Source organism: Athene noctua, chromosome 1, assembly GCF_965140245.1.
Source record: "Athene noctua chromosome 1, bAthNoc1.hap1.1, whole genome shotgun sequence".
Lineage (NCBI taxonomy): Eukaryota > Metazoa > Chordata > Aves > Strigiformes > Strigidae > Athene > Athene noctua.
The window spans coordinates 147,360,766-147,387,339 of NC_134037.1; the positions used below are offsets into that span (position 1 = coordinate 147,360,766).

The 26,574-nt window shown below is 48.8% G+C and overlaps 1 protein-coding gene and 2 non-coding genes across 3 annotated transcripts in view; 1 reads left to right on the forward strand and 2 right to left on the reverse strand.

Moving 5' to 3' along the window:
* The first annotated feature begins 2,117 nt into the window (after positions 1-2,117).
* On the forward strand, positions 2,118-2,189 carry TRNAP-AGG (transfer RNA proline (anticodon AGG)). Its single transcript has one exon. It is a non-coding gene; the product is annotated as a tRNA-Pro (tRNA).
* A 572-nt stretch (positions 2,190-2,761) lies between these two features.
* On the reverse strand, positions 2,762-2,833 carry TRNAP-CGG (transfer RNA proline (anticodon CGG)). The gene has a single exon. It is a non-coding gene; the product is annotated as a tRNA-Pro (tRNA).
* Positions 2,834-5,092: 2,259 nt separating this feature from the next.
* The window catches only part of RCSD1 (RCSD domain containing 1), a 35,754-nt gene continuing 14,272 nt past the window's right edge, over positions 5,093-26,574 (reverse strand). The window contains exons 2-7 of the mRNA XM_074928535.1: positions 15,003-15,110; positions 12,454-12,543; positions 11,033-11,104; positions 9,511-9,714; positions 7,977-8,643; positions 5,093-7,115 (exon numbers count right to left, since the gene is read on the reverse strand). Coding sequence (XP_074784636.1) covers positions 7,990-8,643; positions 9,511-9,714; positions 11,033-11,104; positions 12,454-12,543; positions 15,003-15,110 — 1,128 coding nt within the window. The 3' untranslated portion in view covers positions 5,093-7,115; positions 7,977-7,989. The remainder of the gene's footprint in view (positions 7,116-7,976; positions 8,644-9,510; positions 9,715-11,032; positions 11,105-12,453; positions 12,544-15,002; positions 15,111-26,574) is intronic.

The window sequence follows — 26,574 nt, forward strand, 5'->3', positions numbered from 1 at the left end:
AATGATAATACTAGTATTTATCAAATTGCTTAGTAATACAGCTTGCTTAGCTGGCAACAAACTCATTTTTTTCTATCTGCATATGGAGAGGTGTTACTTTTCTTCACGCTGAATCCACTCAGGTCAGACAAGCTGCAGTGAGAGGGCACAACTGCTCAGACAGTGGGGCAAGAGAGACCAGAGCAGCCTCCTGGCAGGCTGCTGTCAAGCTGCCTGACTGGTTTCTGAGCTTTCTCAAAGGCAATAAAATCAGCATTCAGCCCCACAAGAGAAGGAAAAATGCTTTTTTGTCTTTTTTGTTTCCGCTTATCACAAAAGGAAGATCTGAAAAAGCGTGTGTCACTGGCAGGAGGTTAAATACATTTTTTCATGGTTGCTGTTTTATGTTAGAAATTCAGACCTTTTTTTATCCTACTACTTTAGAGAGCTCTCTAGTAGCTTGCCAGAGGGAGCAGGCAGGATTATGATGTCAAACAAAATAAGGGTAACATCTTCTAGGAGAAACAAATATATTCAGACTGATTTTACATTTTTAATCGTTTTGATTGTTTTCTGTTTAGCCAGCATCTCCAAACCTAGAGGAACTGTACAGTAGACACTGTTTAGTGTGCAGAGACATGCATTCCTGCAAAAAACAGCCCATCCATTATGCTCATTTTGAAACAGTAATAGAAGAACATGAGAGAGATTTAAAAAGAAGCTGTATTTGTAAAAGAAAGTATTGGGTGTCTATTACAACATTACTTTTTCCTCTGCACACTGGGAGAAATGGTGAATGGCAGATAGTGCTGCACTTATGTTTACCCTAGTTAAATAAAAATGCAGTGGTTCTTTCAAACCTCAGAGCTGCCAGCAGCACTGTAATTGCATGTGATACTTGAAGAGTTTGATAATTGTTTTTCTGTAATTCGATTATGAAGCATGTCTTGGATCACCCACTATGCAAGGGTAAGTGTTCTGACAAAACTCGATAACAAAAAATGGATGCTAACGATGAGCTATTCCAGTGCTGAACTGATGCTAAGGAACAACTCGAGCTGCAAGTATTCTTGATAACCTTGATATATAAAAAAGCTCATAAAATGAGAGTAATTATTTTTCTGGTCTCTCCTTCCTACCTTCCCCTTCAATTTCTTGGAATGTGGGCAAAATTAATTTAGCGATTGTTACTGCATGGAGACAAGAGCCAAGGTAGCACTGACCTGTGGTAACTAACTACACTACACAAACCTGTGTTTGTTGTAAGAAGCCTCTGATTTTAAACAGGTCTGCATAAAATCATCAGCTCTAAGGTACTAAAGTAACGTCATCACTGCTTGGCTGTAGTACAGTTTCAAATGATGGAAACGAACCATGAACTTCCCTTCTTTTGGTTGGGATTTGTGGTTTGACTGCTGTGGTAAATGGCTAGACACACATGAAGCACACAGGGTAGATAGGTTTGCCACAGTGATTGCAGGCAACCCGGAGAGCAACACCACGCACAGCGACGGCGCATGTGCCTCATGAGTAATAGAGTAATACGGGACCCCGCAAAAAAGCAGGAGAGGCTGCACCCCAGAGTTGTGAGCGCCGTCCCAACAAGGCCGCCGGGCAGAGCAGCCCCCGTGAGCCCTGACCGCTCCCTGGCGGGCCGCTGGCCACACCGGCGGGGCGGGCGCGGGGGCCCGGCACCCCGGGCCTGGGCAGGCACCGGCTGAGCCCAACCACGGGGGTCGCGGCCTCCCAGGCTGAGGCAGGGGGGAAGTATCGGCCTCCGCCGCCTGCGGGCTGCTGCGACGAGTCAGAGAGCGGGCCGGCACGGGCCTGCAACCCCCGGGCTGCCGCCCAGCCCACTGACCGCCTCACGTTGGCCCAACGCCCCTTTCTGGGGGCTTCTCCTCCGCCTCCATTACGAGCCGGTAGGCACGGCTGCCGTGGGCCGGGCAAAACATCCCCCTGGCCACCTGCAGCCCGCTTCTGCTCCAACCGACGGCGCAGCCCGGCGCCGGCACCGCCACCCGCTGCGGGCAGCTCCCGCGGCCGGGGCGGAGGCGGCCGGGGCGGAGGCGGGCAGGCCGGGTCGCGGGGCCGCAGCCGAGCGTCCTGTGGAAGGGAGAAGAAGCACTCCTCATGGCGGCTCGTTGGTCTAGGGGTATGATTCTCGCTTAGGGTGCGAGAGGTCCCGGGTTCAAATCCCGGACGAGCCCATTTTTCTTTCTTTTTCCTTACGCCCTCCCCACTGCTTCCCCGCCCCGCTCCCTTCCCAGCGACCCGCTGCCCGCCGCTGCGTTCCCGGGGCCGGCACAGGCGGCTCCCGCAGGCAGCGAGGGGAGGCGGGCAGGGCTTCCAGCGAGGCCCGTTCCCTCCCAGTGCACGGAACCGGCGTTGGAAACTCCCGCGAAAGGGGTCTCCCCTCTCGTCTCACGCCTCCTCCTCGCCTCGCACACGGCGCCGCTCCCCGAAATTCTCCCCCGCAAGGCCCCTGCCCTCCCCAAACCCCGCGCACCCCAGACGGGACAGGGCTGCGGGGCGGCTCCCGCCTCTCCCCGTGGGCCCCCCTCCGCCGCCGGCTCCCCTCGTGTCCCCCCAGGGCCGTGCCGCCGCCGCTCCCCCCGCAGCCCGCCGCTCCCCCCGCAGCCCGCCGCTGCCCCCGGCTCCTTCCCCCGCGCCCCCCCTCCGGCCGCGGGCGGGCCCGAGGCGCTGAGACGCAAAAAGCGCAGGTTTGGGGGGACACCGCGGCAGCAAAATAGGAGGCGCTGCCGCCACCCCCTCTCCCAGCGGGCTCGTCCGGGATTTGAACCCGGGACCTCTCGCACCCGAAGCGAGAATCATACCCCTAGACCAACGAGCCGCTCTCTCTGGGCTCCTCCCCAGCTCGGCACTTCACTCACTTCCCGCCCCTCCCGCCCGCGCCTCCGCCAGCGCGCCCCGCCCCCCTCTCCCCGCCAGGCCCCGAGCGGCTCCGCCCCCCGCTCCGGCACACGCCGCTCCGGCACACGCCGCCGCTCTCCCCCCACAGCCCAGCCTGCTGCGATTTCCCCTGTGTGTCCCGTGTCGCTCCCCCCACACCGCCCCCCCCGCCAGGGCACCCCAAGGCGCTGCCGGCCCCCAGCCCTACGGCTCCGTTCGATGGAGACGATTCCCCCCACCACGCGGGGGAGCAGCGCGCCCGCGGCGCTCCCCTGCGCAGACACCGCTCCTGCGCCCTCCCGAAGGGCGGAGGAACACGGCGCGTGTGGGTCCCCGACGCGTGTGGCGGGCAGGCATGGCCCGCGGAGCGCGGAGCCGGGCGAGCTCATTCTCAGCGGATGGGAAGGGGGGGAAAGGGACACCCCCACCCCCCCACCCCCCCTCGAACGGCTTCGGCTTATCCCGCTTTGCCCCGCCACGCGGCCCCGCGCCCCGCGGGCTGTGCGGGCGGGCGCGGCGGGTTCCCCTCCCCTCACGGGGGCGGGCGGCCTGACAGGCTGAGGTTCGGCCCCCCCGCAGCCTCCGCCCGCAGGGCTGCGGTGAGGGGACACACACGCAACTGCATAGGCGAGAGTGTAGGAATCCTCTCACGGCAGCCCCCCGCGCGGGTGAAGCGAGGGCCTGTGGGAAGCGGCTGGGGGCTCCCTTCCAGCGGGCGTCCCCGGCACTGGCTCTCGGGCCTCCCCGGGCAAGGGAAATGGCTGAAGCAAAGGGCTTGGGCGTCTGGGAAGCGCGCCTCGGCGCTGGGACTGTGTTTGTCATGTGTGGGGACCCGGGGGAGCCAGCGGCGTTCCCACTGAAACCGCTCCACCCTGCTTCTTTGTCCCTGATGGGGTAGATCCTGCTAATGCCGCTTGTCATCCACAAGCTTCCGCCTCATGTTTCCACACCTCCGTACCGGCCTCTCTTGCATCCCAGATCTCTAGAAAACCCTCTTTCTCCCATCAGTAATCACTTACAGTCCTTATCCATCCAACACTTCCTTGCGGCTCACACTACAGTTCAAACACTGTCCAGTCAAAAAATAACCGTAACAACATGATCCCAGCCAAATACAACTGCAACAGTCTCCTTGCTCTTGCACTGCATTTCTTTTTCCACTTTATTCTTGCTCTGTTTTTCAACGTTCCCTCCCCAGTTGAAAGGTCTTCTGGCCTGTAAGGTTTGTGCTTTTACTTTTTTGAATCTTTCAGGCACCATCCACATCAGCGGAACTGCATAAATTACATCAGATTTTTCTTGCTGAGGGCATTTGCCTATTCGACCATCAGTGTTCTTACACCTGACACTCAGCCTCATGCTCCAGCCTCAGCAATCTGGCAGGTGCGTATGGGTCTGTACACCCTATACACCAAGCCAAGCTGTGGTCTACATTTCAGTCTAAAATTCTGACTCTACACACCTTGTCGATACAAGACCACGCTGCCCAAGCCAATGCTGCCTGCTGGCAGGGGTGGGGCAGGGATACATGCCCACATGTAGTGTCACAATGCTAATACTGGCTAGAGTCTTTTCAAAAATTGTTCTCTTGGCCTGCAGACACGGCAAGGTTTGTGTGCTTCCTGAACAAGCATTGCCCCAACAGGGATATATAGATGCCTTCAGCTGAGAGACAGGCATCCTTTTTCCTGCAACTTGGTAAAGCCATCAAGGACAAAGATGGTGATGCAACTTCTGGCATAGAAAGTCTCTAAACTGTTGATTGTCAGGAGCTGGGAAATCTCACAGGAAGGATCACTGTGTGTCACCTTGGTTTTTTATGCTTCCCCTGAACAAGGATGCTGTTGCAGAAATGGCACTGGGCTAAATAGCTTTGCTTTCTTCTGTTCCTAGATACATGATACCTGCAGGGCTGTGGCAGGGAGTGAGGCAGTCTCTGATGTCACTGCTTGCCCCAGAGAACACCTTCCTTTGCAGATTAAGCACATTGGTTATTGCTGTTCCCCAAAAGTAAAAAATACCACAAGTTAAAATTGAATGTTAAACTGTTTCAATGGCAGTGGAAATCCCACCCCTATTTTTGTCTGCTGCTGCCAGCTCTCTCCATCCTTCCTCAGGCTCCTTCATCTCCCCAGAAGGAAACACACAGATTTTGTTTTAATTTGGTTTTATTCCACCATTTATTTCTTCTGTTTCTCCCTCGGATTTCCATTCCCTTGCTTGGGACACACATACTCATTCTCTAAACAGGCACACATATATCTATATACACAAGGCACAATCACTCACATCCAGATGGGATACTGCTGGGAGAAGAAACAGGGTACAGCAAATGATTGCAGCCTGCCCTGGAATACAAGCTCTAACAAACAGATTAAAATGGATTCAAAGGCAACAATGCTCCACAACATGGCTCAAAAGGACATGGGGGTCGTGTTTGCCAACAAGCCCATGCTTGAAGGGTCAACACTGCTGGCTCTCAGCAAATGACACCTCAGTGCTCTCACCTGGGAAAAAGAAAGGCAGGGCACAGAGCCACTTCTTTCCTCGCGATTTTAGAGCTGGTGAACAGAAAGGGGATATTCTTCAAAGCCACTGGGTTTGTAACACTGCTGTGTTGCAGAGCCCATTCAAGGACAGATGTGGGCTGCGTTGTGTAAAATGCTTGTGCCTGTTCTGAGAGACAGGGACAACCCAAGCCTGCAACTCTGCTCACCTTGACGTTTGCTAGGAGGAGCCTTCTGATGGTTGAGGAGGAGCTGGCTGGTTCTGCCCTTGGTCTCTGTAGCCGTGTGTGTGTTGTTGGGCACTAGGTGGCTGGTGGCAGGCTCAGGTGCTGGCCTCTGACCAATCACACCAACTAACAGCTAGCTGGCATCCTTGGCTCAGCTTTTGACAACTTTGGCTCGCTGTCTCCAGCAAGTCCAGATTTGTCCATAGTTCCACACATGGGAACTATGTGGACATGAGCCCCATGGCCTTCATCCAGAGCAGATTTTTATTCAGTACTGCAGATACAGCTTCAAGCACAACTGTCAGGAAACTGGTTAGGTGATGGACTATTATCTATCTTTCCCCAGATAACTTATTTCATATGGGCAACAAATACTCTCCAGATGTAAAAGCTTTTTTGCCTTAGCAAATCCAAGACCCATGACTTAACTTGTGCCCCAAGAGTCAATGCAAATGTAGTACAATGAGCAAGTACTTAGGAGGGACTGACCAGCTGACCTTCACCAATTAATATTCAGTCAGGCCACACAACTGGAAACTCAGCCATCTAAGACCTCTTCTTTGACCTATATAAAATTAACCAGGTGTTTCCAGTAAGCCAGGATGCTTTCTATCACAGGTGGTACTCGGTGGACACACACTGAAAGTTTCAAATGAGAATCAAATGATTGGATAGGGTCTGGAAGTAAGAAAGACTGACAGACAGGCAGCCCTTCTAAATCTGGACAGGAGTCTACAACTGGATAAGAAAACTTGCCCTGTTGACCAACGCAGTACATCTTTTCTGTGCATCAAATCTGTTGGTTGTTACTTTCCACCAGCACTAAAAACGTCCCAAAGTTGAAGCACACAGAAAAATTACCTACCACGACTGGCTGTTTCACAGATCAGCCAGCTTGACCCCCACTTCAAAGAGATTTTATGCTTTATGAACAATGTCCTAAGAGTTTTCCCTGTGTTCAGGGTTCACATTGTCTCCCATACAGCATATATGGAGAAAACATACTTTATCCTACTGTTAAAACATTATTTACTGAAATTTGACACCCCAAAATATTTCAAAAGAAGCTACCAAAAAGGCACCATATGTGTATGTATGTAACTGACAAAATTAATCTAAGACCAATGCAGGGGAGAAGAAAAAGACATTTTGGAGCAAGATGAAGGAGCAGAGGTACCAGGAGCGGTGGTGGCTTTTGGCTCCAGGACAACATGTATCAGGTCTCTCAGTCCCCGAATATCACTGAGGAATGTCAGCCAACACCTCAGATTTGAAGTCCAAAGCGATTGCAAGCCTGTCCCAAAGTACAATGGTGTGAAGCAGAGAGCCAGCGAGCAGCCACTCAGCTCTGGGATGAGTCTGGACCTTGGGAAATATCCGTATTCTGCTCATCTCCTGCCACTGAAGGTTTTCCAGTAGCTTCCACCTTGATTGGGTTAGATGGCTCCTATTCACATGTTAAGTCTCCTGTGCCCTGATTGGGTATGTCCTTTTCAGAGGGGAAAAGTAAGGAAATTATGAAAAATAATCATGGGTCTAAGTAAATACAGTGCTGGGGAGTCTATGACCTGAGGGTACTTAGAAAGTTTCTGTGCTAGGAGGCAAAGGCAAGCTGCAGCCTGAGCACCAGCCTGTTTCCTTCAGTTGTTCCTTGCCTAACCAAGGAGGCATTTGAAGACGGGATAGGTGGTTGAGGTGGAATGCGCTATTTCCTCAGGCATCTGTGGCTACGCTATCAGTGGTTAGAGAGTACGTAAGAAGCTACGTGGAACAAGCCCCACTTTAGCCAGTGGAAATCCTCTTTTATTTCAAATGGCAGAGGCCTATGTTTGCATGCTTCCAGGGCTGATCATGAAACTGGTGTGTGTGCAAAGACTATTTTTGCTGGCAAAGCTAACAAGCTAAACACATGAAGATACATATATATATATATGTATGCATGTATATATACAGGGTGTGCACACCTATACATATAAACATGTGTATGTAAGGAGGCATACTGAGATAGTATATAAATGGTTATTGCTGGGAAAAAGTGCTTTTTACTGTACATACTTTCAAATTGCTTTCAAAACAGCAGTTGGGCAGGGTGCTTGGTGAGCAGAGCCTCTCCATTTTATTGAACCCAGAATAGGCTTTGCTTCTTCTCCATCCTCTCTCTCTGTAACACCACCCAGCAGGGCTGGTTGTTTTAAATACCCTGCCTTGCAGTCTCTGTAGGCCTGAGATTTGATACTTCTGAGGTGTGGAGAACAGCAAAAATGTTGGTGTGTTCCGTCAGTTGCCATTTTCATTAATAAGCAAACCCCTCTGGTATTTTAGGGGCCATCATCATTCTGACCTGTCTTACCTGTGTGTCACGGTTACTCTGTGCCCTGGTCCTGCGTGGCTGATGTTGAAGGCTCACCGGCAGTGTCTAAGCCCACTGCGTCCTGCAGCGGTTCAGGTGCCAGTCGTGTTTCTTCAGCGTCTGATGTTTTCAGTACATCTGAGCTCTCACTGTTCTCCTTTGCTTCAGCTCCAGCTTCAGCTTCTTCCTTCTCCTTGTCCCCCTTTTCCTCGTCCCCCTTTTCACAGGCACTGCCTTGCTGCTCTTCTCCCTGGGGACCCTCACACACCTTCTCCTCCTTGTTTCCAGAGGGAGGCTGGGGAGAGTTCTCCTCCCCTGGGGCACCACAACACACTTCCTCCTCCTCCTTTGTATCCTCTGTGTTACTCTTGCAAGGAGTCATTTCCTCTGCCTGTTTTCCCCCTTTTTCTTCATCTTCTGATCTGCTAGATCCTCTCCTTGATGGGGACTTCTCATCAGATTCTGTCTGTTTCTTTTGCTCTTTGCTGTCTGTTTCTGCTTCATTTGTCTTACCCTTGGGCCCAAACACCTCATCCCCATCTTCCTTGGCACCATTTTCTGGAGAGGAGACATTGACCCCTAAATCTTCCCCATCTCCGTACTCGGACAGAGATCTTCGGAACCTCCTGGAGGGAGGCCTGCGCTTTATAGATCCCCGCGTCCGCACCTTGGAGGCAGGAAAAGCAGACATTGAAGCAGTCAAGAGAGTGGTACTGGAAAGCAGGAAAGCACAACAGAGGAAAATACCATGGGAAACCTGACTGCTACCTTGGTGGCCTCACTTTTCCTGCTCTGCTACTGAGATGTAGGGAGATGAGGGCTCACTGCTGCTGAGAGACTACTGTATAGGACAAGCAGCTTCCTAATATATGTCTCATTTTCTTCTGTAGAGATGGTGCCAGAGATCATTGTCACAATTTAAACTGTGGCTCCTTGTCCAAGTTAGACCCCAAGCTCACGGACGCTGCACTCATTACACAGATGCTGCTGACTTTGGGTATCTCAGCCTTTTCTACTCTTGGCAGTTTGGTGGTTGAGGAAAGTGTCTGCACTCCAGTTGATGGTGAATGCAGGTCACAGCTCCCCATTTAACTTCTGAGCACTCTGTCAAGACACCTGGCAAACCATTGTGCTCTGTGTGGCTCCCTAAACTGCGCCTCAGCCACCTTTGACAGTTGCTGGCACGTGACACCACCTCCTCACAGCGCTCCCTGCCCAGGTACCAACCACCCTCTTACTACTGAGCTGAAGTGACTGGGTCCTGCCACTTCACCCCTTCCCATCACCCATTTGGCCAGGAAGGCTGCTGGAGGTGATGGACCATCCAGCTCCATGTGCAGGTGGGCAGAGAGGAGACTCCAACAGAGCTACACTGAAAGGCTGTTTCAAACCTGGCACATAGGTCTCCTCCCTTGGCCACAAATGCACACTGATATGGCAGGACCGAGGGCTATGGCCTTCTCTTCCTTTTCATCCCCAAGGGATAAGCAAGCCTCACCCTGCTGTGAAGGAGAAATCCTAGCACATACCCTACCTTATTATAAAATTGCAGTTGAGTGCCTTCCGGGGGCTGATCAAAGCTGACCGGCATCTCATTCGCTTCACTGGGCTGGGACTGAATCCCTGGGCTGCTGGGCGTTGAGGGAGGGGTGCTGAATGGAGAAACCAGGCCTTTCACACCAGGGCTTTTGGGAGATGCTCCCGGCAGCAGAGCAGCTGGAGCAAAAGCCAGATTGGCCTGCAAAGAAAAATCCATGTCATGGGCGAACGTGACACCGGCGTGTACTGCATGCGGTGACCACACGGAGGAACCCTTGCTCTTGCCAGGGGAGCTGTCACATCTCAGCTGTCACAACCCACATACCTTCTGGTTATGGGTCTCTCCTGGTGACACTGTCAACAAACAAGTCCGGGCAGAGAAGTTATGACTGGACATTTGCCCTTCCCCAGCAGCTGGATCTCAGGACGTGCCCTTTTATCATCCTGAGGCCTTCTGGGATTTTCCAGTGACCCAGCCAACCCAGCACAGTCTACAGTGGATGAGCCGGGAGAAAGTCTGAACAAGCAGCCAGCAATCGCTTCGAGATTTAAACCTTCCCTGTGTGTGCCCAAGCTGACCTCAGAGTTTCAAGCCTGGTCTGCAGTTCTTCTGAATGATCTGCGCAGTCTTGAGGAGCACGATGACCATGGAAAGAAGCAACCTTTGTGTCTAATTGTGGCAAAACACTTCCTGCTGGCCTGTCACTAAGCTCTTGTAGGCAAATGTCCTTGGGTGCATTAAGAGGGACGGTGCTATGAATAGGTTTACATGGTGTCAGGGAGGCATTGAGCTCTGGAGTCGCACGTGCTGCCAGGAGAGGCAGCTGGCAGTGGCAGAGCACTATGTCTATGTGCTCTCGAGTGCTGAGCTGCCCTCAGCAGCAAGAATTGGGCACCACGGAGAGATACAAAAAGGGCAAGAAGCACTGGGTGCATTTGTGCGTAACTGGGAGGGAAGCGCAGAGCTTCTAAGATCATGCAGGGGAGTGCCAGAGCCCAGAGCGCACTCCCCACTGCCACGACTGTAGCTGCCCGCACTCAAGGCCAGCTCCCTGACAAGGTGTAGTTGATTCAATTCGATTTAGACTGCTCTGAAGAAAGAGCTGAAAGAAGTCCCAGCCAGGGTTTCCCTCACTTTCTCTTGGGAGCTGCATTTCAACTGAGGCTCCTGCCCCTGTTCCTCACCCGAGCCGAGCTGCTGCCATGCCCATGCCCAGCCATGTACCCCACAGATCCATATGATCCTGGCCCATGCACTAACCCAACTATAGACATCCCTGAGGATCGCTGGACTGCTTCTGATGCTGATTACCATACCCGGACCTTCTCTGCCTTCCTTGTTCGGGTATTGTGGGACTGGGCCCTCATCAGTGAGGCCACTGCCCTGTTTACCTAGCCGTCACCCTTGGCTTCTGGATCCCCTTCCTCTGTGGCTGCTCTGCAAGGGAAGTAGCTATGGCAAATGCCAATCAGTTTTAATTTGGTGGAGCAGCCATGTGGGCTCTTCCAGGACCTACCTGCAGCTTTTCAATCATGGGGGAGCTTTTCACCTTGACCTTGGGAATGGGACAAGCATTTGGAGATCGCTTCTGCAAAACAAAATGAAACACAAAAAAGTCACCGTAAAGTAGGTGAAAAAGAGGAAATACAGTGAAGGCAGAAAACTTGGAAGAGAGAAGCAGAAAGTGCTAGTAGGGGAGCAAATGAAGCTTCATATAACGTCTTCACACAAAAGTTTGCTTTCTTCTTTCCTGTCCCCACTCCCCTTTTGTTATCTAGCCATCCTAGGGCTCTACATACATGTATCCTTCCTCTGGGAGTAAAGGTGACTGTCTGCTTTCTGGTGAAATATCTGAGTTAGATGATGTGTAATGGTTCTGCAGCTACATGGCCTTCACTAAGGTATCTAACCTATAACACAGTTTCCCCCAGTATTATTTCAGGACCAGACAGATTAAAATTCTGCCTCTTAAAAGGTACAAGCCTTAAAGTTGGTAAACATTGTGAACTTTTTGTGACAGAAAAGACTTTCTGCCACCACTTGACTAACAGAGTTAAAGGGTACCCAGTTAGTATGGGCAGGAAAGGCCTAAGTGGCTGGAAAGGTAGAGCTATGAAAGGCTGAAAACAGTTTGAGAAAGGAAGAGCATTGCTTTGAGAAGGGGCATATTGCTTTTTTCAGTTCCAAAGGAAAAGGAAGGAATCTAAGATTTTAAAGCTTGTGCTCGTTTGGCATGGAGGCAGCAAGAGCCTGTAGCTGTCAGAAAAGAAGAATGAAGAACCACCCCCTTGTTAAGGGCAGGTGACAATGTGAAATTTGGTGGGTAGACCACAAACCTTGAAATACAGAAGGACGGAAATGACTGGAAGGAGTCTGAGCATAAACTTTAGTGAGTAGCAGCCAATTTACTGGGACCTGCTCATTCAGGGGTGCTGTATGGAGGGCACCTCAAGACAATATTCTGTGGGTATGGCTGACCAAACCCCTCTTCACTCTGGATTAATTATTCCCTTTTTCTGAAGAAGGAGAAATCTCAGGAGCAGACCTATTACACGATCATACACAAAACACTAGAGTTCATCTGAAGGCAACAAAGATCATTGATGCTCCCTATGCTAAGCGCTGTTCAAATCTAATAAATGCCAGCAGTTCCTGCTTTAAAATGCTTGAAAGGTGGTAACTGGGTGGATCAGTCAGTGCTCTAATGGTAAAAACAAAAGCAGTAGAAATGGGATGTGCATCCATGCTACAGGCGCAGGAAACAGCGTGGAGCTGACTCTGTCAGTACGTGTGTGTGAGCAGGAGAAGGTTTGATGCTGCATAATTGATGTCTTTTGCTGCATAGCCTGACCCCTCTGCTACCTCCAAGCTCATGTCTCAGGAGAGAACAAGCTGAAGAGAGGAGAGACCTTGTCCCCCTATTAAATTCATACTCACTTGCTCATCATTGTCACTTGTCTCGGTTTTGTGGGAATACAGTGGCAGGGAGCATGGTGGTTTCCTCCGAGTTGGCTTATGTGGTGGTACCTAAGAGAAGAGAACAACCAACTGAGCAGCAGGAAAATCAGGTGTTTTTAAAAAGGAAGTGAAATTCAGGCACCAAAGGGCATGCTCTGTAAGTGACCTGCTTGGATATCAGGGCTCTGCTTGCCTAAAGGAGTCATCCAAAGGCAGCACAAGATATTAGCATATGGGCATGTGGCCAGCATGCTAGGTGTGCATGTAGCATCTTGAGTCCAGTCCCAGTGCTGGAAAAGTGGTCTATATCTCTTTCCACAGCACAAACCATGACACTTCAGGCTTTGTGCAAAGGACACTCTTCTAAGCTGTGGAGGGTGGAGAAGCCTTCCCAGAGGCTTAATCTTCAAATCATTCTGCTGAAAACCCCCTCACACTGGAAAAGCTTGTTATTGTTCTCTTTCCTGTCTTATTACCAGGATTTCCTTTTAATGAGTCTCAGCTGCCTACCTGGTTCATGATTTTCCCGGTTTGCATCTGATGTATTTTAGGTGCAAATAGGGGAATTTTGACTTTTTCAACATGCCTTCCCTCTAATGAAGAAAAGTCCTCAGCTGTAACCTTTAGTTTGACTGAAAACAGATTCTCCAGGGGAGAAGGAACAAGGCAATTTAACAGCACAGACACTGGTTCCTTCTGAATGTCCCACGGCTCTCAGAAGTATGAGAGTGCTCACTAGAAATGAAGAGATACATAGCACAGCACCTTCATAGATACTGCTCTGGTCTTGAAGCCAAGCTGTCTCTGTTTTTATGCCAGGCTTGTAGTGTCCTGCCAAGCTGTTAACACACTTCTTATGGGTTAACAGACAAAATACTTGCATAATATTGTGGATCTTGGATAAGATCCACAATATAATATTTGGATAATTTTGTTACCTTCTAACAGGCAGGCACATGGAAAGTTGGATTATGGCATCTTTGCCCTCTGTAGAGTTGGCTGTCTTGGAGGACCTGTAGACTTGATGTCACTTAACTTCTGGTGGTGCTGTACCCAGCCATGGCAATGCTGCATCTCTAAGCAGCCAAGGGCAGCTCTGCCCTTATGTCACACTAGGAAGCAATAATACCATGTCTTATTGAAATCCCACCATTTTGCAACCATGAAATGCTGCACTGTGCCACAGTGATTGTATCTGAGGTTCCCTGGTTGATAGGTTCCACTTTGCTGGCATGGGTCAAGCAAGGGTTAAAGACTATCCACTCAGCCATTAATCTGAAGCCAGCTTGAGAAAGCTGGTGGGGAAGTGACAGATGGTGTGGAGAGAAAAGACAGGAAACTTTGTCCTCCTCTGTCTCTGGAGAAAATGTGTTTCCCCCCACTGTGAGGCCCCTCCACACTGCCTTGGCTTGGGAGCAGCAGAGGTCTGCAGATAACACAAGAGAGGTCTGGGAACTTGCTGCCTGCTAAAGGGTGAGGGACTTAGTGCAGTTAAATCCCATACCTTAAAAAGAGGAAATGAGGGTAATGGGACAGATGGAGTGGCGCGCTGGTGACTTGAAGGAAAAAAAAGTGCTTGGGAAGAGATTGGCTGTTCCCATCCCGGGCCCGGCTATGGGAGTGCGAACCTCTGATAGAGGGTGGCTTGCCAGCCCTGCAGGACAGAGGTCACCACTGCATCCAGCCAAAGACAGGGAGGATCCCCTTAGGCCCAGCCTGGGACACGCTGAAATCAGATGAGCAGCAGAAGGAATCAATTCAGTTTTAAAGGGGCACTCACTGAAGAGGGTCACCAGTAAACATATATGCATGATACAAGGGGCTCTCCTAAAATGTCAACCTCCATCCATAAACACTCTGACTTTCCTTTCTTCCTAAAAGAGGTATTCTAGTGTTTTGCTTATCTTGTGAAAGACAGCTTGCGAGGTAATGCTTGGCATAGTGGGCTTTCAATAAAACTAAGTTTCATCATGATAAAGTTAGGCACAGAGCCTGAAATGTCATTGGGAAGAGGTAACGAGGGCAAGGAAAGAGACAGCTTTCTCTCTCAGACACATACAGAAAGAATTACCTGGAGGAAACCTTCTCCTTTTGTGAACAAGGTGCTGGTGACCTGCCACTGGCTTCTGCACCATGTAATCTGTTGTTTGCTTTCTTCTTCCATGGCTCAATATCAGCTATTTCATTATTCATTGTTGCCCTCTGCCCACAAAAGCCAGCCCAGATAATACATGCATTGCTGCCTGCTCCTGTTGGGTATATTATGTGTACCCTACCAAGCTTTGCAGTGTCTCAGTTAAAGTGTCTAGTTGTCCTGAGGTATGGCTCTACCAAAATACTTGTCCACAAGTCGGCAATGCACAGAAGATACTGTCATAGCTTGCGTTGCACTAGGAGACAAATCCTTTGTGAAGATTCAAAATCAAGGTGGATTCATGCTCAGATCACTGATGCTCTAACTTCTACAGGTAGAGGTGAGCGTCTCATTTCCCACTTGATTACCAGCTGGTGGCTGCAGAGCTCCTTACCTCTTTTCCAGGGACATTGGCTGCTTTCTCCTTGAACTTCCCTGCTAGCTGAGCCACTGAGGGTGATGCCGACTTGTCCACCTCTGAGTTGGTCTCTGCTGGCCTGTTCTGACAAATCCGGAACAACAAGTTATGAGCAAAGGCTGGGAAAAGCAAGCAGGCTAGAGAGAAGCCTGCGTATGTGTTACAAAGTTCAAGAGTAAGCAGGGACTTTAAGCAGAGCTTCTCACATCTGGCATCAATCATCCAGTCTGAGAGCAAGAGGTTTGGGAAGACAGGACCCAGCAGCATTTTCAAATATCCCAGAGAACCAGTAATTCATGCAGAGCCTTTCAGTTCTAGCTAAGGAGCCTACACTCAGTATTTTTCACAGGAAGCAAACGAAGTATTTCAAGCCAAGTGTCTGTTCCCCATCTTTTCCTCGCAGTGAGCAGATGGAGTGGGGCAGTAAAGGATGTTCCCATACACCTTCTCAGCCCTCCCATCCCTCCTTCACTGCCCTGTCACCGGCGCCCTTCCTTTTCCAGTGGTTCTGCTGCAAGAAGCCATTCTCTGCCCTCACAGCAAGCCAGCATGTGCTTGGGGATGTCCCTGTGCTGTTCTGCTTTTTTGGCAGTGAAATACTCAGGCGGGTGTGGGGGAGAGAGGAAATACCAGGGCTGAGAGAAGCTTCCTCTCCCCTGGGTCGACAACAGGCTGAGAAACAGGAGGCTTGTTGGAGACTGGATGGTGTGGCTCTTCCCACAGCACACAGCACTGGTGTCATCCCACATCTACCTTGTTTTCTTTGCTATGTGTATCAAGCAATATGAGTAGAAAGCCTTGAAATCAAAGCTGATGAAAGGAAACCTTTGTTCTTCATCTCTAGTATCTGATGCCAGGGAAAACCAAACCAGAGGAACTGAGAACAACTAACCAACAATCCTTGTTTTGTTAGAGGCAGAGACCTCAAAACAACAAGCCAGGCTACGAACCATCAGCAAGGAACCTCATACCTTCACTCCCTGCACCGCTACCATGAACACATGACGAGCACACTTCTCACCCCTCTGCATCAATACTCTTCTGCATCTCAGTCAGAAAGTTTCACCAAAGACCATTGCTAGAGGAATACATTTCTGTTTCTCTAAAGGCTCCAGCACAGCCCTTCCTTCTCCCTTTACGCTGCTCTGCCTGGGAGGGACCTGCTGTCTTCTTGACACAACCACTCCTTCAGCATTGCTGGAGGTGAAAGGCCCTCAAAACACCAATCTGGCCCACATAAGGACCATCCCTTGGGGTCACCATGCTACAGGGTCTGGAGAAATAGCTACGGAAACTTGAAATCACATTGAAGAAGTAATTTCTTTAGACTCCTAGTTTCTAGATTAAAAGCAAATCGAGGAGGTTACACTAAGGATCATCTCATCATCCACATCTTGGAGCACTCTCTAGTCTGAAATACCTGATAGAGAGCAGCATGGCTAAGGCCTGTTTGCATTGTGGAAAAAGGCCTTTCCCTTTCTCAGAGAGCTGTAAATAAGTGCTCCCAATAAACGCTATCTTCTTTCTTTCAGACATCCCTGTAGATGTCTGCCATTCCTTGTTTTCAGGATCCTGACTACATCTCCCCCATTAAACTTCCCACAGGCTTTGGACCAGCTTTCCTGCATCCAGCCACAAAAGCCATATCAATCTGTCTCCTCTTAGTGAACTTCTAGCACCTTTCTCCCATCTTTTCAGCCTTCATTAGAGTAATTACAGGCAGGGGAAGTGGCAGATAAGGGGAACGGAAGAAACAGCGGGGTAAGCAGATCAGCAGGGCAACCTGGCGCACACGAAAAACGATGGCTGGTTTAAGTGGGGAGGAAGAGTGGTTCCCAGCTGCAGGCTGGTTCCCTGCCATGAAGGGAGGGCAGGCAAGAAAAAGGAGAGAGAGCAAAGAATGAAGCTGGAGAAGGCAGGATGGATTGGGAGGCTTGGCTCAGCATACCGGCTCCCAGGATACCTGGGCACCTGGGCATGGCAGAACAGACACCTGAACTGAGGACTTAGTTGAGGCTGAGGAGCTGCAGGCACTCTGTGGTGGAAGGATTTCCTCCATCACAGTCCCTTTTTCTCCAAGAGCTTCTTTCACAGCCCTTTGCCTTTACAGAGAAAAGACACTGCACTTCCTCTTGGCCTCTTCAACCTCTTGTTTTGGGGTGGTTATGGGTTTTTTTTCTTCTTTTTTTTTTTTTTTTTTTTTTTTTTTTTTTTTTTTTGAGTTACAGTCTGAAAACACAGCTCCCTTTCTTTGGATTTGATCAAAGCTGTGAGGCTGGAATGATTCCATGCATTTCTTGTTTTGCTGGTAGCAGGCATTGATTGCAATGTGGGTCTTGCCGGTGTGAAGCTCGCCGGCCGGGGTGCAGGAAGGAGTGAACATGCCATTCTAAGATTAGTACAAGTAGCCCACGGGCTGTGTTGTCTGGAAACTGCCAGCTGCAGACTCTCCGATTACGCTACGGGTTTTGCAACAGGAAAAGTCCTTTCTCAGATCCTTTCTGGCAATTACACTGCCATCCTGTATCCAGTTTTTTCTACAGCTGCTTTTAAATTTTTTTTCCCAGCTGGTGTGCCAGGCTCTATGTCTTCTAGTCAAGGTAAAGTGCTGTACCAGGGCACCTGGATGCGAAAAGTTCCCTTCCCTGCTCTTCAAGGAGAACACTGGCACCCTGACTTCCAGGGGCCAGACTGGCAGTCTCCCTCCCACAAGAGAGGGAGTGGGCTAGTGTTGGTGGATGAGTTAGAAGCACTGTCCAGAGACCTACGGTTTCCACCTTCAGGACATGGATCCTGGGAACACGTAGCCCAAAGGACTTGTCTGGAAAAAGTAACAGAAAGAAGCAAGCAAGAGGCATCAGTGGGCTGAAACTCTGTCCGGAGGGAAGCGTTCAGGGGGCCTGGTCTGCAAATCAGACGGGATTGAAAACTTGCTCACTCTCACCTCAGAGCATGTACTATCCCTCAGCCTCTTCCACGACTAAGACACACATCTGCTTCTCTCACCCAAGAGCTCAGTGCTGGCTCTCCCCTGTCCCGTGATACTAATGCAATCTCTTCCATTCACAGTCATTTATCCTGTATCAGTGACATAGCCCACCACTTTTATGAATGATGAAGAGGAGCAGCTCTTCTCTTTTTTGTCAAAAAAAAAAAAAAAAGGTAAAATTACTCAGATGTTAAATTTGTGCTGTTTACACAGCTGCTGATTCTTTTCCTTTTCAGAAGAGAAGTGTTATCAGCCTGCTTGGGCTAAAACCAGCAAGCTAAGGTAAAAGACTGACTCCATCAGTAATTTGGTGACTGCTACTCTGCGGTCTTTTACTGTTCCATAAAAATAAGTGTCTAAGCATTGCATGTTCTGAAAAATGTCGGACAGAGCAGCAAAACAGGAATTGAATTGTACCATCAATGTAAGCATGGCACTGTCTGCAAAAGAGGAAGTGCAACTAGCAAGTTCTGTGTAAGGGGTTTCATTTTCCTCTTCCAAACAAATTTGTAAATTTGAAAATAGTTTTCAACTCCATCTTTCTTCATCTGCTTTTAAAACTGAACTCAGTCCTTCTGGCAGCACTGAGGAAGAACAATCCCAACTTCACTGGTGATTTAATGTGCCAGAAAATGCGAGGGCTAGTAAGGCTGCCTGATGTGGCAGTAGTAATGTCTCACAGAGGGGTCCCCTCAGGACAGCAGTGTCATTACCTGGCTTAATGACATTAGCCAATTCTCCCGCTAGAGCCTGTGGACCCACCATGGGCACCAGGTGAGAGAATGTGCATACTGAAGGCCCACAGAAAAGAGGTAAAGAGATTGAAGAGTTTCTCTGTGCATCACGTTTGGGTACTTACAAAGAGCTTTCCTTAAAGATCACAGATTTAAGCTACAGGTGGGGGGTGTCTGCAGTGACACTCTTATGAAATAAAAATTACAAAGACTCCTGGGGAAAACTGGAAAGCCAGAGGTGGCTTTGGGGATGAATTTCAATGTCCTGCTGGGACTGGTGCCAAACTAGCTCCAATAGCCCTCAGCTAGCAGTTTTTGTCATGATCCACCTCCTTGCAATTGAAAGCTTTACCTCACAGAATCGGTATCCCACCAGTTTTGTCACTGTGCATAATGTGGTACTGGAAATGCTAGTCTGAAAGGGTACCAGTGTGGCTCAGAAGGAGAAGTTCAGGTTTGGATTTGTGCATCTAGTTTGGCTAATGAAAAAAGGCTAAAGGTCTTATTAGCTGCCATAAAGTGGAGTACTTAAATACCAGCTGAATAACAGCAGAAATTTGTGCTGCCTTACTCTCCTTCCTTTCCCTAGGAATCCTCTGATTTGTCTACTTTTGCAGGTAGGATATTTTGTCCAGATGGAGCACCTTTTATCTGAGATGCAAGCCCTCCACAGCACCTTGCAAGGCTGGCATATTCAGCAGCTATGAAACCAGTGACGGTTACACAATTTTTTGTAATGGTTCTGTGCACTTTCCACCCCTATTCTCATGTAGTTGCCTCTATACATGGTTTTGAGGCCAGTCCCTGACCTCCACATTCCTTCCTTTCTTCTAAAGAGCTTTGCAGGAACGATTCCCTGCAGCCCCTTCTTACACTAGTCCATCGTGCCCACACCTTCGTGCACCCTGCGCTCTCACAAGCGCTGCAAAGCTCCCCCGTGACTGTCATGTTTTGGTTTTTTTTTGTTGCTGCACATATAATCTACCTCAGCAAAAGCATATATGGAAAAAATAATGACAAATATAGTGTGTCAGAGGCAGACATAATAAGGCATTTGAGGCTCAGGGCTAGCGTCTTGATTACACAAACAGGATCCAGAAATAGTGATCTCAGCACCCAGCTCTCAACACTGTGCCACAAGAAGGCAGTTGTCAGTATGCTAGATGAAAACAGGAGAGGGTCAGTGCTTTAGGGGTGCAGTTTCATAAGGTCCTGGTTTTGGCAGAAAGACAGCTTACGTTTCCAACTGATCATTCTCCCTTGACCTTTCCTTCTGCCCCTTCCCCCCTCCCTTGCACCAGTGTGAGTTTGTGGGGCTGTGCTGTAAACTAGATCACTGAAATGATCTGGGCTAAAAATACATCCCTTAACTCTTTACAAGGTTATTTTTAGTCCAGATCACTTCAGCAATCAAGTTCACAGCGCAGCCCAACAAGTGCTTGCACTGCGGTGGTGGGAGGGGATGGAGGGGTGGCAGGAGCAGACTGCAGCACAGAGGGGGAGGACTTCCCTTTTACTGATCCAGCCAGAGCGTAAGGACATTGCATCCTTATGTGTTCTCCCATTTAGAAGGCTGATATGATAGAAAAACCATATTTTTGCACACCTGCTCGTAAAGGCTGTTCTGATCTGTGGCACTGGTATTTCGCCTTGCAATCTGTTGCCTCCCATCTGAGTACAGGCTGTGAACCCAGGGCCTGCCTGCGAGCTGTCACGGGGAGCACGTTACTGGCAGCCAAGTGAATCAGAAAGAAGTTTCTGTTAAGCATCTACAAGAGCCCCACAAATACTATGTCAGAGACTTCCAGAAGCCCCACTTCAAGCAGCAGCAGCTGCACAGGTGGCTGGGGAGCGGGTTTTCCTTGCTGCATGGCAGAGGCAAACGTCTGCTCCTGAAGTACCTGCTCAGCTAGGGAAGGATGGAGGATGCATCTGTGGGGAGACAACTATGTAAGTCAAAATAAACCATCATCACACTCTGCCTGGAGGCCAGCAAAAACCACTGGGAAGCAGTGCTGTGGTTTCCTTCAAAATTAAACCATCAACCTTCACCAAGGAGCTGGATTTCAGGAGGGAATGGAGCCTCTTGCAGAACCCCTCTTCCCTGTCTGGCTCAGCCCTCTGAAGGCAAAGGACATGCCTTCTGCACCAAATCTTCCCAGATTCAAACCCCACCCTTCTCGGTTTTCAGTAAGGTAGGTCTAGGATTTGAGGACCCAGCTGGTCATAGGCCTTGTCTGCATGTGTGGGGAGCAGTACAGCCTTTATCTGACTGAGGTGCCTGGTTTTCCACATAACTGAACTCATTCACAATCAGCTGGGCTGAGAAGAGCCATTCTCAAACTTCTCATATACCTGTTTCTGACAGGATTTTCAGAATGACACGTTAAGCTGTAGCGGGGAATGTGCCTCTGTGCAGGCCTCCCCGTGGCAGAAGGGGGGTGAATGTCTCCTACCCCTGCGGTGAAGTGCTGTAGCCTCTCTCCTAAAAAGACTACCCTGCAGAGATGGGGTTTAATGAACTGGAGATATCCTACTCACTTGCAGAGCAAGCAAGGGAGAAGTGATGACTATACTAGCTGCTCCTGTACTGCCCCACCAATTTGGTGTGACTATTTCCATAGGCAAGAGCTAATCTCTTCTCCCTGTCTCATCATTTATTCAACCATTGAGGCCAGCTGGAGGCAAAAGGCCACTGAATATTCACACAGTGCAAGATCCAAGGTACAGTTCCTGTCTATCTGGAGAGGACATGAACTTATGCTCTGGAGAATGCATCATGAATGAATCTCATTACCAGCCAAACACACCTATGTGTTAGACCAGTCCTACCTTTTTAAAGGCCACAATAATATTCAATAATTATGCAAAACATAATAGTAATATGTCTACATGAATTGAAGTAATAAAACATTTCCTTCACGTAGGAGTATCTTTAGCACCTGTTCCAAGGGCAAGTGTCCAAAGAGGCCAAACGACCAAACAATCCTTTTCTACCCCTAGGTTCATTTATTCTTCAAGGAAGATAATCTAAAGAAATCTGGAATGGGTCCCTGGGTGTGGGCCTTAGCCTTAAAGCAGAGAATACCACAGAACAGAAAAGTTTAGGTTCACCTGGGGAAATCTGCCACTCTTTTCGTCTTGTTCAATGGCAGGAAATAGGTAACTGAATTTTCATTTTCAACCTCTTCTTACAGGCACCAGTTATTTTTGCTCTCACATTTTATAAGTGCAGATAAGATTAGATGGGCAGCTCATCAGGAACACCCCTTTAAATGAACTGAAAAAACCTCAAGAATAGTTTTTAATTAGGATTGGACCCTAGTTACCAATGGAAAAATCTCTCTAATACATAGTTTGTAGTTTCATTAAAATCCACCTCTCTGCATCTGCCATTTAGATGAATCCTAGTTTGCGCCTTCCTGCCAACATAACCTGAACTGATTTGTTTATCTGTGTCCATATGAGTACATCAGTGGCATCAGGATCATATTGAAAGAGAGACATTGTTCAGACTGAGAAGGGAAAGGTAAATTAGCAAGGTAGGTTTAAAAGACAAACTCCCCCAAAGGAGAAAACTGAAAGGCAAGAGGGTGGGAAAATACCTGAATCACAGCATGAGCAAAAATCAGGAGAGGCTGCTACCCACAATCTGAGCCTGCTCATTCTCCTCATGATCCACAAAAGCATCAACACAGGCTGAGGATAGCTTCCCCAGGAAGTGGAGGACTCACAGTCGCCTTGGTCCATTTTTTACATCCCTAGAAGGAAATCTCATGATGCTTGTTCCAACGGGAGCTCAGCAGCATGCTGGGTCCCTGGCTCAAGAAGCAACACATCCTAAGATGTAAGCCCTGAATAAACAAACCTCTTCTTGCTACACTGACCCCTCTCCATCCCAGTGAAGCATCCTTCTTCCCATCTCTCTCTATACCGTTCTTCACAAATCTTTTCTCACTGGAAACCTTCCAGCTCTCTGTTTAGGAGATATTTATGTGGTTTATTTATGCACTTTGTGTCTTATCTGGCAATGAAGCTTCTTGTCTGCTTGTGCTAATTATTGGCAGAGGTCCCAGCTAGAAGTGGCTGCAGCTGTGGCTCTGTGATACCTTATAGCCAGTCCTCTCCATGATTGTGCCAGCATAGCCTGTAACACTCTGGGATGCAAGGCCAAAGCTCCTACCTACAATACCTACCATTTGCTATAGAACAGGAGTGATAATTATTGTGCTGTGCTCCACCAAAGCAAAAGCTACCTTGTGAGCCACTTCTGCACCTTCCTCTGGTGCAGCTAGGCTAGCTCTGTGAACTCTGTGTATCTGAGATTCATTGCAGGTACTTTCCAGGAGAGGACAAGACCAGAACACCTTGCAGATCTTTCAGGTGTATCCTAAATGCTGGAAAAGAAATAATATTTTTCTACTTCTCTCTTTCTGTTGTGCTTCTTTGATAAACCTTTGCCAGGAGCTAAATGCCTCCATTTCACATACCAGATGAGAATTTTGTGACCTTTAAGAATGGCAGCATGCACAGAGTCCTCATCCTTTTCCTCCAAGCTGCCATCAGATGGCTGGACAAAGTGGAATAACCAGCCTCAAACTGCCATGGGTCCCCCACTGCCAGGATGGAGGAGTGGAACACAACAGAAAGCTGTGCATAGAAAGTAAGATTTCCATGTAAAGATTCAAAGAGAATTCTGAGGCTGATATCAGGACAGACAACCCAGCTGTGAAAGAGTTTAAGGGCATGTTGAGGTATATAATGATGATCTCGTCACGCTCTGCAAAATCCTTGGCTGTCATTTGCTGTGACTGGCATTCTAAAGGTCATGCAAACAGGTTTCTAGTTCAACTTACAACAAAAGGAAGGAGTGGTAAGCTCCTGTCTGTCTCATGTGAGAGTGAGCACAACTGTGCAGAAACATTGCACTTCCAAGATAAAGCTTCTTCTACATTAAGGTCAAGCCTCAGCCAGTGCAGGGTGGCCTCCACATCTGGCTGATGTCACATGCAACAGATTCAACCTTCAACCTTGAAGCTTCAGGGAAAGGCATCTGCAGCCTGCAGGAACACATTGTGAATGCTGGAGATTTTTGAACAATCTGTGAAAACAACGGGACCTCAGATTAAGTTTGGGAGCAGCATGAGCTCCTGGGCCCTGAAGGGGCTTGAGACTCCTCTGACTCAGGCACACATCTCTTCTTCACATATCTCTCTGTAGCTGTAGATTCTGGGTTCCTTCAGACAAGGGAATGCTCACTAATTGAGAAATATCAAAAAAGTAAAAAAATACTAGACACAGAAGTTTTGGAGATGGGCAGGAGGAGGTAAGGACTCCTGATTACACATGCTACCTTCAAGGCAGTCCGTGTTGTTAGAGCCCAGTGATCTCTAGCAGCTTCCTTCAGTTCTAGTCTTAATGAAAACAGACGCTCTCACAGCAGCCCTAACAAAGATTTGACTAGAACTACCAAAATGCACATCGCAGCAACACAAATGTCAGGTCTCTTCTTAAACTCTTCATATTTATAGTTTTCAGTGGAGAGCAACCTTCTTGCCTAACGTAAATCGCTGCCACCCTGTCTCTTGAAGTCTGTAAATAAGTTAGCCACAAGTACAACATCCCTCCTCAGACTGGTATCCAGGTAAACATCCCACACACAGATAAAGGAACACAGGATGAGTGTGTGTCTGAACAAAACTGCAAGGCTATTGTATAGCTCTAATGAGGGTGATGAACAGCTCTGACTATAACACAGGGCAGAATAGTATGAGGAATATGGACTTCAAAAGAGGGTTGCACGTTTGGGTTTTTTTAGGAGAAAGGGCAGGAAACCCCTACTTTACATAAAATATGTAAAATTATGTAAGGTTTCCCTGTGTTTGGAAAGGCTTTGCTTTAGGGCAACATTTTTACTCAAGACTTGCAGTGGTCTGGTCTTGATTTTCTCATTCTGAGAGTTCCCCCACGAACTGCTGTCATCTTAGCACTCAGGGTCAAGCATTGCTCAAAGGGTGATGTGAGGATATTCCAGCTCAGCAATGATGAGCAGCAGCTTTCATCCACAACACAGCAAGCAGCTCTTGAATACAGCGCAGTAGTTTCTAAACAACAGAAGCTCAGATCTGCCAAATTCAGAGGCTCACAAAAGCAAAATTCAGGAATTGGGCAGAGGTGGGAGATATCATGTAGCCAGAAATTAGTGAAGGGATGAATGCTTTTCAAAGGAAGGGGCACTGTTTTGCCAATTATTAGGCCTAGCATAAAGGACACAGCCAGCATAAAGATGAACCAATAACCAAATTGTATTTGATACAAAAGGGTCAGTACATGGGTGAGCGCTGGGGGTACAAACAAGTCAGATTATACATAATCAATATCGATCCCACTGACCCCAACAACAACACCACACAACCAACAATGGGTGGAATAAATGGTGACATGCAGTCTCCCACAGAAGGGATGGGAGACAACCAAGTCAACAAGCCAAACACATAAGGTGAAGGAAGCCACATACTGAATCTCTACACAGCCCACGTTTACAAAAGCCAGGCCTGACTGGAGCCCAGTCCCAGGGAGGCAGGAGGCCTTTCCCCAACAGGGAACTCTGCACAGTGCATCCACCTCCCAGACAGACACTGCCCTTCCTGCAAGTGGTCCCAGCTCTTACCCCTCAGTGGGACACCTGACCTTTGTGACTGAATGTGGGACCCCTGGGGCTCGTTTACCCAATGGCTCTGTCTGCAGGGCCGGCCGCACCCTGGAGGGAAGCCTAAAGGCAAACTCACCCCCCCTTTGGGAAGGGCTGTGGGAATCACCCATATGTCAGCCTTAATTTGGGGCTTGGGGTTGAAACCCCAGCATTTCAGGCACTGCGTTGAACTTGTCTGCTATACTGTAAATAAATGGTTCAAGTATCCCCTTTACCCTTGCCTGCTGAAAGTAAAAAGAAAACTCCTGCTGTTTTTCCTTCTTTCAGTGGTTCAAGCTACCCATGCCTACGTGTAAAAGGGCATGGATAGTTAGCACAGTGGTTGGAGTGAGGCTTTTTTCAAGAGAGCATTTCTGCCTGTTTGAATCAGAAGTTTGCTCAGGGTCCTTCTGTGGTACTTCCCTCCAAGTAACCTTGGGGCTGCCTAGAGCTCCTGAACATCAAGGCAAATGGTTATCATGAATAAAAAAACCCACCCTAATACGCTAGGTAGCAGGGTGGTGGCTGGAGTTAGCTGGTGTGGTTCAAGAGCATTGCAAGTGCAGGTGCATCTCCACCACCCCCAGTGATGCCGTGGTGATGCCCTGTCTGTAGAGCCAGCCAGTGCTGGGCGGGAGGAGATGAGCAGCAGAGAGCAGCCAGTGCAGGCAAGGAGTTGTGTCCTTCAGAACAGAATTATAGGAAACAGCTGTAGACATCAGGAAATTAGAAGTGGTGAATACACTATCTACTTTCTGTTTCAGAGAGTGACTAGAGTGAAAATAAAATGAGATAATAATTATTTTAACCTCCCCTCTGAGAAGTCCCTCCTTTGCTGTTGACACATTTCTGCTAGCAAAGCGGGTGTGATGCCAGTGTTACATAGCATTGTTTTTCATGACGACTGTTGGTACCGATGTCAGCTCTACCCACATCTTCCAAAAGGCATATCTTCTCAACAGAGTAACTGCATGAAGTCTCAGTTTAACTTGATGAGGTGGAACTGCTGCTGCTGTCCTCACAGCCTCCTGGGCCCAAAGTGGAGAAAGCAGCCTCCTGTTTGCCTCCGTGGAGTTAATTAGTAACATGTCCTAACATCAACAGTATGGGCTGGAAAGGCCCCTATATAGGAAG